Below are 19,251 nucleotides of genomic sequence, written 5' to 3'. Positions count from 1 at the left end.
GGTCCTTTAAGGGGCAGACAGGGATGCCAGCTGCAGTGTTTAATCCCATTTAATCTGTATGATGCTGCTCTGGCCGGGATGTCTGTGCACGCCTGGTGCTAGATAACGCACCAGCCTACCCGGGCAGTACGAGGTTGGGTTCCAAAGCTCAGGACCCTGAGAGTTGCCATGTACTTTTTCTTCCCTAGAGAGGAGTAAATATTCTGAGTTGTTCCAGATGGAGGCTGAAAGCTTTCTGGTGGCTTCTCCTGATCGGGCTCAGGTGAAGGACCCTGGACCTCTGGTGGCGTCTGAATTGAAGGTTGGTCTTCTTTCCTTATGTGACACAGCCTCAGACCAAATACATTCAGTTCAGATGATATAATGATATTTGGATTTTTTTCCTAGTACACTAGTTATAAAAAAAAAATGAAAATTTGACTGCTATTGGAATGGCTTTATTAGTGGATATTGGGGACAAGCGGGAAGCCACAGCTTAGCTTTCCTTTATGATTCAAGGGGAAAAAATAACTGGTTTGATTCAAGCTCTAGAATATGAGCTTGATTTTTTTTTCCAGTTTGGAGTTCTGGTTCATGTCACTGAAGTATTCCATTGGGCAAGACTGAAAAGCACGCTTGTTCTGAGGAAAGGAATTTATATTCCTCAGAAGTTGTCAATAGGGTGTTGAGTACCCAGCACATAGTAAGCACTCAAAACACCCCCACTTCCCGCACCCCCAAACCCCCATCCAAACTGCACCATCCAAACTGCATTAAGAGCTATCATTTGACCACACCTGGGATGAATCAAAGAGTGTCCCTTCTCTACTTCTTCTTGGCTGCCTTTTCGAGGGAGAATGAGAACCCGTCTCTCCTATTCTCCCTGGTCTTACCTCTGCCTCTCCCCATACATCTGCAAAATGGGTGTCCCAGGGCATGAGGACAACTTAGGCAAGTTCTTTGATAAGCTCTGAGATCCTTGGGAGAAAAATACCAGATTATATCCACCTGAGTCTCTAGCTTTCCCAAAGCTCAGACAATAATGTCAACTTTCAAGGAAATTATATTTGCATGGGATATTACACTTTGCAGGGTTTTCTCTCCCTCTCAGTCTCTGTCTTTGTCTTTCTCTCTCTCTCATGCCCACTCACACGCCTGTGGTCTCTCTCCGTCTCACACACACACACACACACACACACACACACACTCACCACACGAGTTTGGCCTGAACTGACTCACAAAATTTCAGTAACATTACGTAAATGAAGTAACATCACCATTTTACAGATAAGAAAACCGAGTTCCAGGGAGGGTAAGGGATGTGGCAATAAGTCAGAGGATGAACACAGGGATCAGAAGCTAAGTGTCCTCACACTGGCATTCTTCCTCCTGCATTACCGGCCTGCTTAGTGGGCAGTGAGCTGAAGCAAAAATGGAGGGTGGGATGGGGAAGTCTTGAGCTCTAGGAAGGGCCCCTCCTGGATTCTTTCCCATGCTGCCACACTCTGCAGCCTTTTCTGCAGTGTGCAGAAGTTCCCGCATCCCCCATCTTGCTCAAATGTGCATGGAAGACCTGGCCCCAAGCCTGATTAAGCTCTCTGGGAATAAACAAGTCTTTTCCTCCCACCCCCAGATCACTCCATCTCCCCTCTCCAAGATGACCCCACCCTAGAGTCCCAAACATCATTGCTGTCAATGGACTGGGGCTGGGGGACCTCTGCAAGAACTCATCTATAAACACACAGACCATGGCTGAGGAAGTATGGGCCTTTGGTGTGTGGCTCAAGGGCTGCCATGGGAGGGATCAAAGCAAAGGAGGTCTCCATTCAAGGTCACAGTACCACTTCTACCCTTAGGTGGACTTCACGAGCATCCTGAGCCCTCTCCCATCTCTTGTCGCATCAGCTTTCTCCAAAGGCACTGTGTGGTAGACAAAGCCATGATGATGATTTCCTTTTAGAGAGGCAGAAATTGAGCTCAGAGAGATGGAAGTGGCTTCTTGCTGGCGTGTGGGAATCAGAGTTGACCTATGAGTTAGAGGACTTGGAACACTAAGCCAGCTTGGTCCCCAGAACTGTGGGAACTCTGCCCCCAGAGCTGGATCCAGCAGTGACTTCACCTCATGGGGTCTCAGCTTCCTCATTTGTAAAGGAGGCCTAATGCTTCTTTTGAGACACTGCTAGTAGGATCCAAATAGGTAGCTTCATTTTGATAGTACCTTGAGAATCATTAAAAAAAAAAAACAACTTTCTGGACCCATCATTCAAATGATCTACTGATTCAATGAATGAATGGAGACAAAGTTAAGGTATATGTGTGACTATTATGAGTGAGCTCAAGGCAGAAAACAAAATCATTCTCCAAAAATGTCCTCTGAGGGTCAGGACCCATGATCTGGTTCCTTCACTTCTGAGCCATTTATGGTTTACGTTTGAATGTTCCCACAACTGTTCTGCATTTGCCAACATTTCAAGCAGGCATTGCAGGGTGATGATGGGGAAAGGGGCAGTTCTGGCAGATTTAAAAGCAGCTTACTAGCAGGTTGGGTTTCTGTTTACACAGAATTTAAACAAAGAGCCAAACTGTCACTGGGGAAAGTGACAGTGCTTCTCTCTCAGGATTTCTGTGTTTTGTTTCTTCACCAAGCAACTCTGAGGTTGAGAGTATTCAGTTACTTATTTGTCCAGAAATATCATGGCAGAGTTGAGGAGATAATGCGTGGCCTATAAATGTGGCAGAATTTGGATGAAGAGGAAATGTGCTATGTAAAGACGACACTGATACGGTATGATAGGGTTGGGGGATTATTGAACAAATGATGGATTCTACTGCAGGTTGAATCTATTGCCTGAGAAAACACCTTTGTTCAAATAAATTTCCTGTATCGGAAATCCATTTTAGTCTCCTAAACTTTTCCCTGTTCATTTTATTTGACAAATCATTTGTTCTCCTCCGCCCTGTGTGTCTGAAAGGAAAGTAACCCTGAATGGAGTGAAAAGTGATTTCAGCAGGCCCCGTCAATGCTGTTCATAAGGCCTGTGTTTACCTTTCAAAGGAACTTGCTTTTCCGTAACAATTGTGCCGAGCACAGAGATTTTGCTTCAATTATCTCAATTTAATTTGGAGCGCCTTCTAGTTTAAAACACTGACAAGCAGGTGATTGAATCTAAGAAACCTGGAAAAATTTGCAAGTTTATATTATGAATGTTTTTCACTGAAGAAAACTCTGTGTGTGTGTAAAATAAATTTAGGGGAAACTTCAGGCTTTTCTACTATAGAGAAGTGGATTACAATTCAGCAATGCTATTCAAACAACCACTTTGGAAGGGATTCTTTCCTTCCCCCACCTCCCCAAATTATCCAAATAATAATACTCCCCAAATGAGTTCCCCAAATTATCACTCACTTGAACTTTCTCCATCGGACACATATGCTTCATCTTTCTATATGGCAAAAATGCATCCAACAACTTGTGAAGCTATCTACTGGGAAAATCAGTCTGGGTTAAAACTTACTAATGTTAAGAATAAGAAAGTATATCATTAAGATTGTACAGACATCAAAAGGATAACACAGGAATATTAAGAACAAATTTACTGGGGGCTTCCCTGGTGGCGCAGTGGTTGAGAATCTGACTGCTAATGCAGGGGACACGGGTTCGAGCCCTGGTCTGGGAAAATCCCGCATGCCGTGGAGCGACTAGGCCCGTGAGCCACAACTACTGAGCCTGCGCGTCTGGAGCCTGTGCTCCGCAACAAGAGAGGCCGTGACAGTGAGAGGCCCGCGCACCACGATGAAGAGTGGCCCCCACTTGCCACAACTGGAGAAAGCCCTCGCACAGAAACGAAGACCCAACACAGCCAAAAAAAAAAAAAAAAAAAAAAAAAGAACAAATTTACTGTAATAAATTCAACAACTTAAGTAAAATAAATAAATTCCTTGAAAAATGCAACTTATACTGACTCCACCAAATGCTAGTGAGAATGTAGAGCCTTTAGGGTTCTTATCTATTGCTGATGGGAATGTAAATTGGTACAGCTACTTTGGGAAAAACGTTTTATAGTCTTATGCTTTTGGTGTCAAGTCTCAAAACTCTTTGCCTATCCATAGAGCCCAAAGATTTTCTCACACATTTTCCTCTGAAAGTTTTATAGTTTTGCATTTTACATTTAAATCTGTGATCATTTTGAGTTATTCTTTGTATAGGGTGTGAGGTTTAGGTTGAAGTTCATGTGATACTCTGCAAGTAAATTAACTACCTGGCAGAACAAAACTCAAAACTCTGTTAAGGATGATAGCCAAATCTAGACACTCAATACAGTGGCATCTATAATGTACAGGATATAGTACAAAATTACTTTCATAAATAAATTGTACACATTTGTGTACAAAATAATTTGTATAGAGAAACGTGAAGAAGGAAAATGTGACCTATTACCAGGAGAAGAATCAGCCAATATAAATAGACCCAGGAATGACAGAGATGATGAAATAGGAAACAAGGACTTTAAAACTACTATTATAAGTATATTCCAGAAGGTTAAGAAATCTATGAACATAATGAGGGAAACAAATAAGGATTTCTCATTAGCCAAATAGAAACTAAGAAAAGAACCAAACGAAAATTCTAGAAGCAAAAGTTGCAGTATCTGAAATGAAACATCTGCTGTGCAGATTAGATGAAGAAGAATCAGTGAACCTGAAATAAGAGCAACAGAAATGACCAAAATTGAAGCACACTGAGAAAGACTGAAAAAATATCCCACCACTTGAGGTCCCACTCAGTGACCTGTGGGATAATCCAAGCAGTCTAACATATGTGTAATTGGAGGAGAGAAAAGAGAAATATGAGGGGCAGAAAAGTTATTTGAAAAATATAATAGCTGAAAAATTTTCCAATATGATGAACTCTAAACCTACAGATCCAAGAAGTTCAATAAACCCCTAGAGGATAGCATAAAGAAAATCACACCAAGGCAAATCACAAAATTTCTCAACGGTAATAAAGAAAAAATGTTAAAAGTAGCCTGATGGTGAAAATACATTATATACAAGAGAGCTATGAAAAGAAATATTTCTAACTTTCATCAGAGACAATAAAAGGAAGAAGACAATGGGATCTTTAAAGTACTGAAAGGAAAAAAAAAGTTAACCTAGAATTCTGTATCCAGCAAAAATATTCTTCAAAAAGGAAGGCAAAATAAAGACATATTTAGACAAAAGAAAGCTGAGAGAATTTATTGTCAGGAGACTTGCACTACAGGAATTGTTTAAGGACACTCTCTAGGCTTAAGAAAAACGATGGAAAGGTGGAATTACAAAGAGAAATAAAGGGTGCCAGGGACAGTAAATATGTAGATAAATAGATGTTTTTTTCTAAATTTTTAACTTGACTATTCAGAGCAAAAATGATAAAAGTGTCTTGTGGGATTTAAAACACATAGAAGATATATTACAATAGCACAAATGATGGGATGGAGTGAATTGGAAGTATATTTGTAAGGTTCCTATGTTATAAGTGAAAAGTATACTATTATTTGAAAGTAAACTATATTAATTTAAAGATATATATTGTAAGCTCTGGAGCAACCACTAAAAATAAATAAGTACAGCTAAGAAGGCAAAAGAAAATAAGATAATAAATTACCAAAAAATATTGATTAATCCAAAATAAATCAGGAAAGGAGGAAAAAAGATCAAAGAAGATCAAAGAAAGTCAGACAAGATAAAAAAGCAAGACCCAAACAGACCACAAAACACTTATTTAAGAGATGCATATTAAATATAAAGTAAAAAGATAGAAAAAGGTAAACATGCAAACACTAAGAAAGTTGGTGTGGTTGAAGTGGATATGTTAACAGAACAAGTATTACTGGAATTAAAGAGGAATATTCATGATGATAAAAAGGTTATTTTATCAAAACTATGTAACAATTGAAAATGATTATAAACCAATGGCAAACTCCAGACAAACTGACAGTTGCTAAAACCACAATTACAGTTGGAGATTTCAACATCCCTCTTCAATAATTAATAGAACAAGTAGACAAAAAAACAGTAAGAATAAAGAGGACTTATACAACACTATCAAATAACTGGATCTAACTTATGTTTCTAAAACATTACACCCAACAACTGCAGAATACACATTCTTTTCTAGTACACATGGGACATTCACCAAGATATATCATAGGCTGGGCCATAAAATGAGTCTCAAAACATTTAAAAGAATTGAAAGTTTTAAAAAAGTTATCAGAGGAGGATTTTTTCCCCCAACCTAGAACCCAGGCCACGACAGAAAAATTTCCTCATAGTCTTCCTTTACCAGAAGATGAATTTTCGCAGTTCATTCTTTTACTGAGGGTGTAGCCCTTCAAGTGTCTTTTTTTTTTTTTTTCCTCCCCTGAGATCTCAGTTCCAAATCACCACATCATATAAAAACCTTGTAAAAAAAAAAAAAAAAAAAAACAACCTTGTCTTTTGTTTCCCATAGCCACAAAATATAACCCTTTTTGTTACTAAGACTGATGAATGTCCCCAGGTCAACTGTAACTTACGCCTTCACACAGTTCTGGGTTCCAGCTCCCTTTTCATTTTTGGCCTTTGAGCATTTCCCTTAGTATTGTGCATGCTCAGCTACACATTTCAAATATATTGGTGATATTTTATTCAACATTCTAGGGGTTTTGTGGCCAGAGGGTTCTCAGATTATCTAGTTTCCACGTTTCTGGAACCTGAAGCTTGTCATATAAGTTTTTACTTACTTTATGGGTTCAAGTTACCTTGGCCTAATCAAAAGTCCCTTCACTTAGAGCCAGGCAGCCTTGGGTTTGAATTCCAGCCCTGGTACTCACCAATTATGTAACTCTGAGCAAGTGACAAAACGTCTCTGAGCCTTATTTTCTATATTAGTTTTAGGGATCATAATCCCAGGTTTTCAAGTTTGTTGTAAAGATGATCTCTATTCTCAATACAATACAAGGCACAATAAGTGAAAGATAATGTTATCATTATTCAGTCTTCAAATACTGAGCATTCACTGTCAGGTACACCCTCTAAGTGCAATGAATAACAGACAATAAATACACGAATAATACATTATATAAACATATTTTAATATATAAATATATATTTGTTATATATATATAGAACAATAACAACAAAAACCCCAGAAGTTTAAGTGCACTACCAAAAAGGATAATGGGATTGAGACTGCCCATAGAGACAGAGTGAGCTTTTTGATTAGGTGATAGGAGATTCCCATTTGATGGTGTGACATTTGATTTAAAATCTGAATGAAGTCAAGAATAAAAAATTTAGATGAGAGGTGATGGTTGCACAACTCTGTGAATAATATGCTAAAAAAGCTGAATTGTATACTTCACAGGGGTGAATTGTATGGTGTGTGAATCATATCTTGATGAAGCTGTTTTTCTTTTTTTTTTTTAAGTCTGGAAGGAAGAAGAGAAAACAAGGTGAAAATCTTTGGGAAAGAGCACTCCAGCTAGAGGGAACAGCAGTACAGAGACCATGAGGCTGGAAGGGACTTTCATCAGTTGGAGGAAAAGAAAGATGGGGTGGTGGGAGTTTAGTGAGGGAGGAGATTGGAGATGGTGGAGATCTAGACTATGGTAGGGGACAGACCAGGCAGGGCCTTGTAGGTCATGTTGAATACTTGAGATTTTATCCAAAGTGCAAAGGGTAGCCCTTGAAAACATTTAACTGGAGAAGTGATATCTGGTTTATGCTTTCAAACAATACTTGTGCTTTCTGTATGGCAAGAGGATATATAGGAGGGCAAAAAATATAAGCAGGGAGACCAGCAAAGGGAATGCTTCGCAACAGTTAGAACGAAGGTCCTAGATATTGGAATTCTGGCTTTGTCCTCGGTCCCTCAGACTCTCCTTTATTGATCATATACTTTATTCTGAGATGGAATTTATGCAGAGATGTGACGGAAAAGGCCACTGCAGCAGAGGGACCCATGAGAAGTAGAGAATTCATGCTCCACCACTACCCACAAAGGAAAAAGGTTACTGTAGTACCCTGGCATTCACCTCACCTTTGGTTTACAGTAACTTGGACTATTCCTACAGGAAGGCTTCAGGGTTTTCAGCTGACCTATCCTGGGCCACAGTGAAGAGGGTCAGGAGGGTTCCCTTTTCTAGGCTGGGGTCGGCCAATCTTTTTCCCCATCTCAGCCACTGCTTGGAACCATTCTGAACTACCTCTGTCTCTCTTTAAGAACTAAGTCAAGGGCTTCCCTGGTGGTGCAGTGGTTAAGAATCCGCCTGCCAATGCAGGGGACACGGGTTCGATCCCCAGTCCAGGAAGATCCCACATGCCGTGGAGCAACCGTGCGCCACAACTACTGAGCCTGTGCTCTAGAGCCCGTGAGCCACAACTACTGAGCCCCCGTGCCACAACTACTGAGACCCGTGTGCCTAGAGCCCGTGCACCTCAACAAGAGAAGCTACCGCAATGAGAAGCCTGCGCATCACAACGAAGAGTAGCCCCCACTCGTCACAACTAGAGAAAGCCTGCGTGCAGCAACGAAGACCCAATGCAGCCAAAAGATAAATAAAAAAAAAAGAACTAAATCAAAATTTCCCACAAGTAGAAAAATACACGGGCAGATGCTCAATCTATAAATTTTATAAATCAGGCAGCTTTGCTGCTTTATATAAGTGATTAGAAGCATGGCCTTTGGAATCAGACAAAATTAGGTTTAATTGCAAGCTCCGCCACTTAATGAGTAACTTAGGGAGAGTTCTAAATTTTGTTTAGTAAAACTAGGGACAACAATACCTATGCTTCATTGAGTGTTTAAATGTGTTGATGTCTGTAAATCACTTAGCACAATGCCTGATACATAGTAAGGATGCCAGATTGGTAGTATTATTATTATTACTTATTGTAATAATTAGTAAGTCTGTTACTTTTACAAAGGGGAAAATACCTTCAAAAAGATGAAGTCTACTTACCTTTAAAAGACATGAACCTGTTAACTACTACATGAGGTTAAAACTATAGAATCAAAAATAATAATTTCAATTTTTTCCTGTAATAAAATTAGTTTAAAATAAAGTTAATAATTATAAAATCTTTAGCCAAAAAATTTTTCATTTTGGAATTCAGTAAGTATAAATAAGCCCCTTAGCAAACTATTCATAATTATAAACTATTATGGAGTATGGAGTTGGTTATTTTTAATAGTCCCAAAATGAAAATCAAACTCACAGTTTCAATATTTGAAGAATGATCACATATATTATGTTATAGCTATCTGAAGGAATATTAGGTATACTTTAAAAAATTTACATTTCCAGGTAATTTTAATGATACTGGAAAATGTTATATGGCAAGTGAAAAAGCAGTATATAAATACCCTCTACATTGTTTATGATATGTATATGTGATATGTATGTTGGATATATGTCAAGAACTTTGTGAGGGCCTTTGCCTCTATCAACTCACAGCATGGCATCGACGGAATACTCTGGTATAACAATTTACCAAAAATGGAAAAGTCCATTCAAGTGAATAGAAAAGAAAAAAAGAATTATAAATATGTATGCTTTCCTAGGGAATGGTTTCTTACTAGTGTCTTTTAATCCTCTTTAGGGATTCCTTTATAAGAATTCCACAAGGACCTTTGTGGTCGAGAGCCCACTTATTCCAATACAGTCAATGGTGTATCAATTAACTGCCATCAGCTATCCACCTTGCATCTGTAACAGTCTGAAAGGGAGAGCTCCTGAGTCTGGGAGTCAGATATCTGTACTGCTGTGCCTCATGCAGACAGCAGACCATGTGTCTTCTAAAAGGGGCTCTTTTAAATATCCATTAGAGGTAGCACTACTAGCGATCACACTCAGCCTTCCAACACTCTAAAAGCATTGGCAAAGGAGAATTAAATATGCATAATGCAAGCAACTTGTTCTATAAGCATTCAGTATGTCGTTATCCTTCAATAGAACTGTTCTGATGGAAATTTTTATGGTGTATAGGTCTTAGGATCTAGTATTTCTCATTTCAAAGAGTAACCTCGTTTTTTCAAACTATTATATAAAACCACAGTGCATTTAACTGACTTAGTTAAATTTAATTTCTTACTTTAAATTCTAAGAGGAGAAAAAACTCTTTGAAGGAAATCTTTGTTTAGATGGCATAAAAGTAGAGGCCTAGTTGGTAGTAGTACTGACGGTCATGACTTGTGTTATTACATACACCCTACCAGTCAAAAGTCAACTTCTTTAGGAATAATAACTATTGCTGCTTTGGCTAAAATTTGAGTCTTTCATTAGAGTAAAATTATGTCTGACATTTCATAAGGCTTAAATGCAAACAAAAATGATTAATCACATTCAAAAATATGCAAACTTACGTTCAAACCACGATATTAGAAAGGTATATTTCATTTGAGACAAAATGGCAAAACCAGAATTTTTAATTGCCAAGAATTTTATGTAGCAAGTTTGTTCAGTAACATAATAAAATAGGAATATTACATTGGCATAAGTGGAATTAAAGAACATAAAATATTACTTTAAAACAGGAAAACAATGGGATCACTTTCAAGAGCCTCACAGAAAGCTTGTAATTTAAAATGTTACTTTTTCATGATAAATGGGATTAATATGTGGGTTTTCTATGATAAAAATCATGGTACCTGAGTAATACATACATTCAATTGCATATGAGAACCAATATTATAAAGATGTACTTTCCTAATTACTTAAGAAATTGTTTTCAGCTTATTCAGTGCTTTGTCTAAATAGCTTAAGATATGTAAAAAGCAAACAATCATACTGTTTCATCCTTCATACTTAAGGATGAAACTTTTTAGTAAGCATGCGTAACATATGATAAAATGGCACTTGAGGGAAATTATTGCTTAACCTAAAGGAAAAAAATAACACTGTTAAATTCCTGCCTGGGGGTTAAATTGTGGTCTTGCATTAATAAAGTAGGTTTTTGGATTCCTTAGCTTTTGGTGATACTTTGGAACCTTTCGTATTTTCCCTGTAGATATTTCAGGCAAGCTCTAAAATTTGAGAGGACACAATAAAACTCCCACTTAGATGATAAAATATATTAATTCTAATAATATATAAATAAAGTAAATCTGATTCATTTACTGGGCAAGGGCTACATTCTAAACTACCCAACTCAAATTAAACTAAACTCTGTGGCAAACAATTTTTCTCATTAGGCAATTAATGTTACCTTCAATAAGGCAATTCCCACATAGCCTTTGGCCATAGCTGTTGTCTTTAAAACAAAGTTCTAAACCTGTAGATCATGCAAAAGGTTATGATCTCCTTAGCAGGTGGTTAAGGAAATCTACAATAGGGATGCATGGTCAAGAGAATATGAGTTTTTAAGAAGTCTCATCTAATTAGCGGAGCTCTCCCTTCCAATCCCCCCATGTTCAGTGATCCAAGAAACTGAAATGCAAATGGAAAAAATGAATCTGTGAAGTTAAAGGTATAAAATTCTGCAACATTCCTCAGACTCTTCATTCTTATTTCTAGAATGGGAAGGGATTAAAGCTAACCTTATTTCTTTAGAGGAAAGTAGATGAAAAATTATTTATACTTCTAAAACTTTTTGCAGCATTGATTAATGCTCATCAGTAAATAAGGGAGACCATTTCATTCATTTGGATATGCAAATTAACCTGGAAAATCCATAAAAACATCTTTATCACCAATAAGCCTATCAGTATAGCAAAATATAATGTAAAAGAAAATGAATATTACTTGATAAACACATGTGAATAGAAGCATTTCAGTAAGAAAATCTATCTTTTTTTATAAAAAAGCTTTCTATTTTAAACATCATTACTCAATCACAAATAAAATACTATCAATAAACGCCTTTGAAATTTCAAGTAAAAGCCACCGCATTTTCCTTATTAGGAATGTTTGCTTTCAGTCGTCCTTTTTGTCTGAGGTACTCTCTTCATGACTTTCAGGGCTGACTTTATTACTTACGACTGAGGGAGTTGCTTGGACTTCTTTTGGTAATGAAAACACATGGCACGTCTGGAGGTCTAAGTAGGTTGTAAATATCTTAGCATATTCTGGATGCTTTAGGGCAAAACTTTTAAATTCCTCTAAAAGAGGAGAAAAAACAAAATCCAATAAATTGAGGTGAATCTTCTTTTGGCATGATGCAGATTAACATATGATCTTAATAATACAATGATTGCAAAAGTCTATTACTCAACCCCTATAAATTATACAACCACTTTGGGAGATAGTTTTTTCCATTATCTAGTCAAGTTGCAGATATGCATACTTTATTCCAGGGTATATAAGCGAGAGAATTTGTGCATATTGTGTTCTGGGAGACATGTATGAGAATGTTCACAGCAACATTATTCATAATAGGTAAAAAATGGAAACAATTCAAATGTTTGTCAACAGTTGGAATGGCTAAGTAAATCATGGCATATTCGTGGAACAAAGTGCTACACAGCAATGAAGATGAATGAATAGTTGTGTTGTAACAATGTGGATGAATCTTAAAACCATAATGTTGAATGAAAAAAGCCAGATGCAAAAGAACACATGTTGTATGAGACCATTATGTAAAGTTCAAAAACTTAGGTAAAACTAAACTATATTTAAAGATGTGTACTTTTGTGGTGAAATGCTAAAACAAAGCAGGCAGAGATTCCTTTTTAAGTCAGGTCAGCAGTTCCCTCCTTTAAGACCGAGGAAGGGGTTCTATTTGGGAACAGGCACATGGAGGCTTCTAGAGTTATTGAAAAGCTCTATTCCTTGACCTGAGTGGTAGTTACACAAGTGTTCATTTGTAAAACTTTGTTGTGCTCTATGATTATGTTTTATTGTTTTATGTAATTTTATTATTTTTTTGTAATAAAAAATGTTAACAAAATTTATTACCCAGGACTCTCTATTACTGGCTTTTAAAACTATTTTAACCTTTAACTCTGGTAAAGAAATAAACCATCTTGAAAAGCTGAGCCCTGACTTATGACCAGTAAGGGCGAGTAGAGTGTACAATATTCACTAATCATATCACAAGACCCCTGAGTAGTAGGCCTCCTTTTATCTCAGATGTTTGAGATTTAGGAAGTGAGGTAGAGTATAGCAGGCTTACAAAATTAACCATAAGAATTTGAACCCCAAGCTTCCGGTAACCTGGAGTTTCTGAAATATGATGTTACCCTCAAGTTTGACATTTCTCTCTCCTCTTCTGTTTGGATGGAGAAAACTTTATTGAGCTTATATAGCAAAGCGAGCCTGGTCTTTGAATCAGCTTGCTATTTGACTCTATAATAAAAGGCTTTTAACCCAATATCCTATTTCTATCCATTCACTAAAAAAAAAAAAAAAAAATCCTCTGATAACCAATTGTCTACTTCATGGCACATTAGACTATCTAGCAACTCTTTAAGATAAAAACAGGTCTTAGTGATGAGGAAGTCACCAGATAGAGCCCAGATCATTCTTTGCAATTACAACATTATTTTGCATTAACAGAGCACTTTATATTTCCAAATTAGGCAAGCTATTAATTGTTCTTTCTTAACATCCAAATAAAGATTTATCTGCATGAGTCTATTTCAGTGACGGAGACACAGAGGACGTAAGTGACTTCTAAGATACGTGGGCAGGAGTATTGATCTACTGAAACCACGAGCTTTAATTTTAAGACTTGTGCTCTGGTCAAAAGATCAAGGCTCTCTATCCTCTTTGGGGATGCTAGTGGCATTAAAGAGTAACTCATTTCTAGAAGTGCTGAGAGCTGGCAATAAGTGGAATTTGGGCATTAATTTGGCTAAAGGAAAACCAAGAATGAAAACAATTTAAACAATAACATTTAAATAATGTAAATGTAAACATACATGATACATTTCTATACCTATTCTTTCATAAAATCATACTTAAATACCTCAAACATTCCTGCAAAAAAAAGTGGGCTTGCATAATATTGGGGAAAGGGAGATATTCTGTGTATTCTAAAAAGAAAAAGGTTGAACTCCAAAAAACAGAGTAGATTTCCCTAAAAACATATTAAAACTGACAGGTAAAAATATGACTACCTACAAATAATTCTTAGTATTAGCTTCCACTGAAATAGTTATTCCAAATAGTTTTTCAAAATTTGTAGTTTGGAGTAATACAGAGTATTAACTATGCAATGAAAATGGTCAGAGAATTAGTACGCATGGGGTTTATGACTCTTAAGTTTTATATCAGTATATACTTCCCATTTTATCCTTTCTTTTTTTTTTAATGAACTTAATAGAGTAAGTGCCCTAGGCACTTAATTACCTAAAATAGAATAAGGACAGCCAAAATGACAGTAATTAAAAACAGAAGAGTAAGAGAAGTCTGTGAACTAATTCCCCCATCCCATGAAAGTTATCAGGTTGAAACTCTTTGAACACCAGAAGGAAAAAGGCATTCAAGAGGAATCCCCTTCTGGCCCACGAGAGAAGACTGGGGAAGATAAGCCACGCTGACATCTACGATCACATCAAAGCTAAGGCAGGGGCCTCTCCACTGAGGTGTGTTTCCCAAGGACACTGTGAAACTGATGAACCATCCCTTCAGCCCTTAGGGGACTTGTCTTCATGTGTGGACTCGAGCCATCAGGAGAAAGGCTGGTCACCGGTGGACGGACCTGCCATTGGTCACAAGGTCTTCCTCCACGATAGTCCCTACCTCACAGGGGTGCCATCAACATGATGTGAGATAATGAACGTGAAAGCTCATCTAAGCCACTAACAGGAAACATTAATAGATGGTTTAGCTACTGTTATTACTGTGGGTCCCTCAGTCCATATCCCTCTACCGTGGCTACAACTCTGACATTCTCTAGGAGATGATCTTAGGTAAGTCACTTAAATTCTTTGCATCTCAGTAACATAAGAATAATGAAGAGTACTGATCGAATAGGCTTGCTATAAAGAATAAATGAATTAATATATATAAAATGTGTGAAGAGTGCTTAGCATATGGTAAGTCCTCAATAATTAGCTTCTACCATTACACCACTACTACTATTATTAGTATCATCATCATTGTTACTATTAATTCTATTGTTAACATATTAGTGGGGGGAAGCAACACTCTTGTATGAGGGTCAGTCATAGTCTGGATGTACGCTGTACACTGTACAGTACACCGAATCAGGAGCCAAACTGCCTACTCACCATACGAAACAGAATCCCCCTGGGCTATTTCCTTGAAGAGACCAGAAACATCAAGGTCAGGCACTCCAAGGGAAGCCTGCAGAATGGTGGCGAACTCTTCCTCTGTTATGAAGCCATCCTCATCAACATCAAAGAGCTGAAGGAAAAAGAAAATAAAGTCTAAGAATGAGCTCCTCCAGAGCAATGGTGGTATGGAATAATCTTAAAAAATAAACTCTTTAGTAATTCAGACATTCATTGTGCCGAGGGCTAGGGATATATGTCCATAAGTATGGTATCTGATGCCTTCACAATACTTATAGTTTAGTGGTAGAAAGAGATAGGATTAAAATAGGGGCTACAGGGACTTCCCTGGTGGTCCAGTGGTAAAGAATCTGCCTTACAATTCAGGGGTTGCAGGTTTGATACCTGGTCAGGGAACTGGGATCCCACATGCTGCAGGGCAACTAGGCCCATGCACCCCAACTACTGAGCTCTCGCGCCTCAACTAGAGAGACCCCATGCCACAAACGACAGAGCCCATGCACCCTGGAGCCTGTGCGCCACAAGTAGAGAGAAGCCCGTGCGCTGCAACAAAAGATCTTGTGTGCCGCAGCCAAAAATAAATAAATAAAATAATAAATAAATCTTTAAAAAAAATAGGGGCTACAACCATAGTAAGTACAAAAGCACATGGAAAAAATAGGCGCTATAACCATAGTAAGTACAAAAGCACATGGAAAAAATAGGCGCTATAACCATAGTAAGTACAAAAGCACATGGGAGTCCTGTGTAGAACAAGATGAATCCTACCTGGAGAGATCAGGGAAGGCTTTATGACATTTGAGTTGGGTCTTAAAACATGAAGAGATATTCCCAGAACATACAAGGACTGGCAGGCAATTGCCTGGGGCTCAAGTCAGGAGAGAGAAAGACAAGCAAGGATCAGATCATGATGGACATATAAGGCCTCATCTACCCCTGCAGGATTATGATGGGAAGGGCTGTGGGGTGACTGCCTGTGAACTGAGGGAGCTCTCTGAGGCAAAGTGTGGAGGGTGGAGAGAGGGCAGAAAGTTGAAAAGACTAGAGGCAGGAAAAACAATTAAGAGTCTGGGGTGGAGAAGCAGGAAGGGCAGGAAGAGACAGAATTTATAAGGAAGCAAAGACAGGACTTACATATCAATTAGAGGTCTGTAGTGATGGAAAAGAAGGAGCTAAAGATGGCTGAGGGATTCTAGCTTGGGCAAGTGGGTGAAAGTGGGTTATGTTACCAAGAGTGGGAAAACAGGTTCCCAGTGAGATCAAGGGTTAGACCTGGAGAGCTTAAATTTGAGTCAGAAGTGCCAGGAGGAAGTAAGATTCAGCACATCAGCTCAGGAGAGTGATGACGCTTGAGATATGAATTCAGGTAAGGATTGAAGTGAGTGTGTTTGAGCTTCTCTGTGGAAAATGCACAAAGTAAGGCAGAGCCCTGGGAACAGCAAGAGTTGAGGTGTGTGCAGGGAAGAGGAACCGGCCAAAAGAACTCAGAAGCAGCAGCCAGAGAGATGGAGAAGCAGAAAGAAAGAGCATGCATCTTGGAAGCTAGGGAAGGTTTTCAGGAAAGAGGAAGAAACTCTGACTGTGGTAATGGCCAACAGAGTAAAATGGCATAGGAAGGCCAAGCAAGAAGCAAGAAGGTTTGCTGGATTTGGCAATTAGGAGATCCTGGCGACGGATGGTAACGGGAATCAAGCAATGACTAGAGAGGTGAGGCATGGAGGCAATAGGCATGGTTCTTCTTTTAAGAAATTATGGAATAAAGCACAGGAGATAAATGGGGTAATAGCCACGTACAAAAGGAGGCTGCCTTCAGGAAGGGAGGGACTGAATATGTTTATAGGCAGAGGGAAAAGGGTGGGATAGACTGAAAGTCAAGCAGCAAAGCAGGGGTAACTGATAGATAATTAATATGCCGTATTCATAATCCTCACCAGTGTATTAACATTTTTTCATGATATCAACACGGACTCTTTGCAGGCACTGAATCAACATGTTCAAATCACTTTACACACTCATTTAACCCTAATAATAGTCTTATGTAAGGGAGGTGTTGTTATTAGCCCTATCTCACAGATGAGAAAGCTGAGGAACAAGGAAGCCAGGTAACTTTCCCAAGGTCACACAGCTTGTAAATGGTCAAGCTGTCGCCCAAATGCAGGCAGAGATCTACAGTTCCTGCTGTTAAGGTATCCACTTCTGACCAAATACACGATCAAAAACAGGCATTGGATAAGGTGTGATAATCATGAAAAGAACAATAAGCAAATACTGAATAGTGTTTTAATTGTCCACTAGGGTGGGAGGAGAAAAATATAATTCGAACTTGTGATTTGCTGCCCCCAGATAAGAAGGCACAGGACTCTTAGTCCATTTTCTACTACTCAGCCCCTAAATGGACGATAAGATAGCTGGAAAGTGCAAAGTGAATTAGCTAGCATTTGTTTTTCACAACAGTAGCCCTGGGGCTCTTTATGGGCCTTGGACTTCAGACATTAACTGCCAGGATTCAGTCACAACCTCCCCCCACCTTCTCACAAACTCTAATTTTTCTGTGAAAGTCTTCCATTCCTAAAGAATTCTCACCAACTTATCCAATCATCTAAATCTGGTGCTTTGATGGCTCTTCCTTCTGTATAAGTTTCCTTCACACGTCCATCCTGGGGACTTTTACTTCCTCTCCATTTGTCCTTTGTCACAACTACCCCACAAAAACCCCTCCATTTCTCTCAATAATATGATCAAAGATGGGAAGTTAACTGTGAAGTGTTACCCAAATAAAAGGGTGTGAATGCATTCTGTATATATACAAAATGATACTACTAAATGAAAAATAGAAGCATGCCAAAATAATTTTCAAAAACATCATACAGGGACTTCCCTGGTGGCACAGTGGTTAAGAATCTGCCTGCCAATGCAGGGGTCACTGGTTCGATCCCTGGTCCGGGAAGATCCCACATGCCATGGAGCAACTAAGCCCGTGTGCCACAACTACTGAGCCTGTGCTCTAGAGCCCGTGAGCCACAACTACTGAGCCTGCGAGCCACAACTACTGAAGCCCACATGCCTAGAGCCCGTGCTCCGCAACAAGAGAAGCCACCGCAGTGAGAAGCCCGTGCACCGTAACGAAGAGTAGCCCCTGCTTGACGCAACTAGAGAAAGCCCGCACACAGCAACGAAGACCCAACACAGCCAAAAAATAAATAAATAAAATAAATAAATAAAATAAAATAGGCAAATAGACACTTAAACAAAACAAAACAAAAAAACCAAAACATCATACACGCCTGAGAAGGTTAAAAAAATAACCAAAGTAAAACATGACACTTGCTTTACTGAAAAAAGAGCTAATTATAGTTTTAGGTCCTTCTTTCCTCTCCCTGTCCCCCCTCAAAACCAAGGTCTAGGCTAGAGAAAAATCTCAGGACTTCTTTAAAGACAATAATTACTATGATTAAGGGCCAAATTTTCTATCAGGTCTTTCATTGGTAAACCCAAAGTGACCACTTGCCCAGCTGACCTTATAATCACACAGACAATCCCAGAACAGAAACAGAAATGTCTGGGTTGGAATAAGTTAGCTATGTGTATAATTTTAGGTTTTATGATGAATAAGTCTGTAAAAGTTTTCAGCTTGGAAAGGGTTCTGGCCCTTGCCTTGAGACCATCTGCTAAGCATCAACCTCTTAGGTTCTTTATAGGCCTAGCAGTTAACTCAGTTGAAACCAATCTGAAATAAAAAGTCAACCTGGGGACTCCTCTGTCAAGGATAGAACACATGGAAATTCGTGAGGCTATCCCAGGTGGCCTCCAAGACGTGAGAAAGGACTCTGGGAGGAAGAGAGTCTTTCTAGATGATAGAGGGGAAAACACTTGTTGAGGATACAGCGGGATATTCTTCTCAGAGAAAATCAGGAAGAAATAAGAGTAGGAAAGAGGCATGGGGAAGGTCCTCAGCTGTTATGGTGGATGAAGCAGAGACTCAAAGAGCTGTACGATAAGATTCCACATACACAGCTTGGTAAGTGAGATCAAGTTTTTGTTTTACTTGAGAG

The 19,251-nt window shown here is 38.7% G+C and overlaps 1 protein-coding gene across 3 annotated transcripts in view; it reads right to left on the bottom strand.

Annotated features, from left to right (window-relative positions):
* Positions 1–10,439: 10,439 nt before the first annotated feature.
* LPCAT2 (lysophosphatidylcholine acyltransferase 2) overlaps positions 10,440–19,251 on the bottom strand; it is a 63,510-nt gene continuing 54,698 nt past the window's right edge. For all 3 annotated transcript variants that reach the window (XM_059904895.1, XM_059904896.1, XM_059904897.1), the window contains 2 exons: positions 15,176–15,311; positions 10,440–12,100 (listed from right to left, as the gene is read on the bottom strand). In XM_059904895.1, the coding sequence (XP_059760878.1) occupies positions 11,916–12,100; positions 15,176–15,311 (321 nt within the window). In that variant the 3' untranslated portion in view covers positions 10,440–11,915. The remainder of the gene's footprint in view (positions 12,101–15,175; positions 15,312–19,251) is intronic.

The sequence above is a fragment of the Balaenoptera ricei genome, chromosome 19 (genome assembly GCF_028023285.1).
Source record: "Balaenoptera ricei isolate mBalRic1 chromosome 19, mBalRic1.hap2, whole genome shotgun sequence".
Taxonomy (NCBI): Eukaryota; Metazoa; Chordata; class Mammalia; order Artiodactyla; family Balaenopteridae; genus Balaenoptera; species Balaenoptera ricei.
This window is presented reverse-complemented; position numbering and strand designations above follow the sequence as displayed.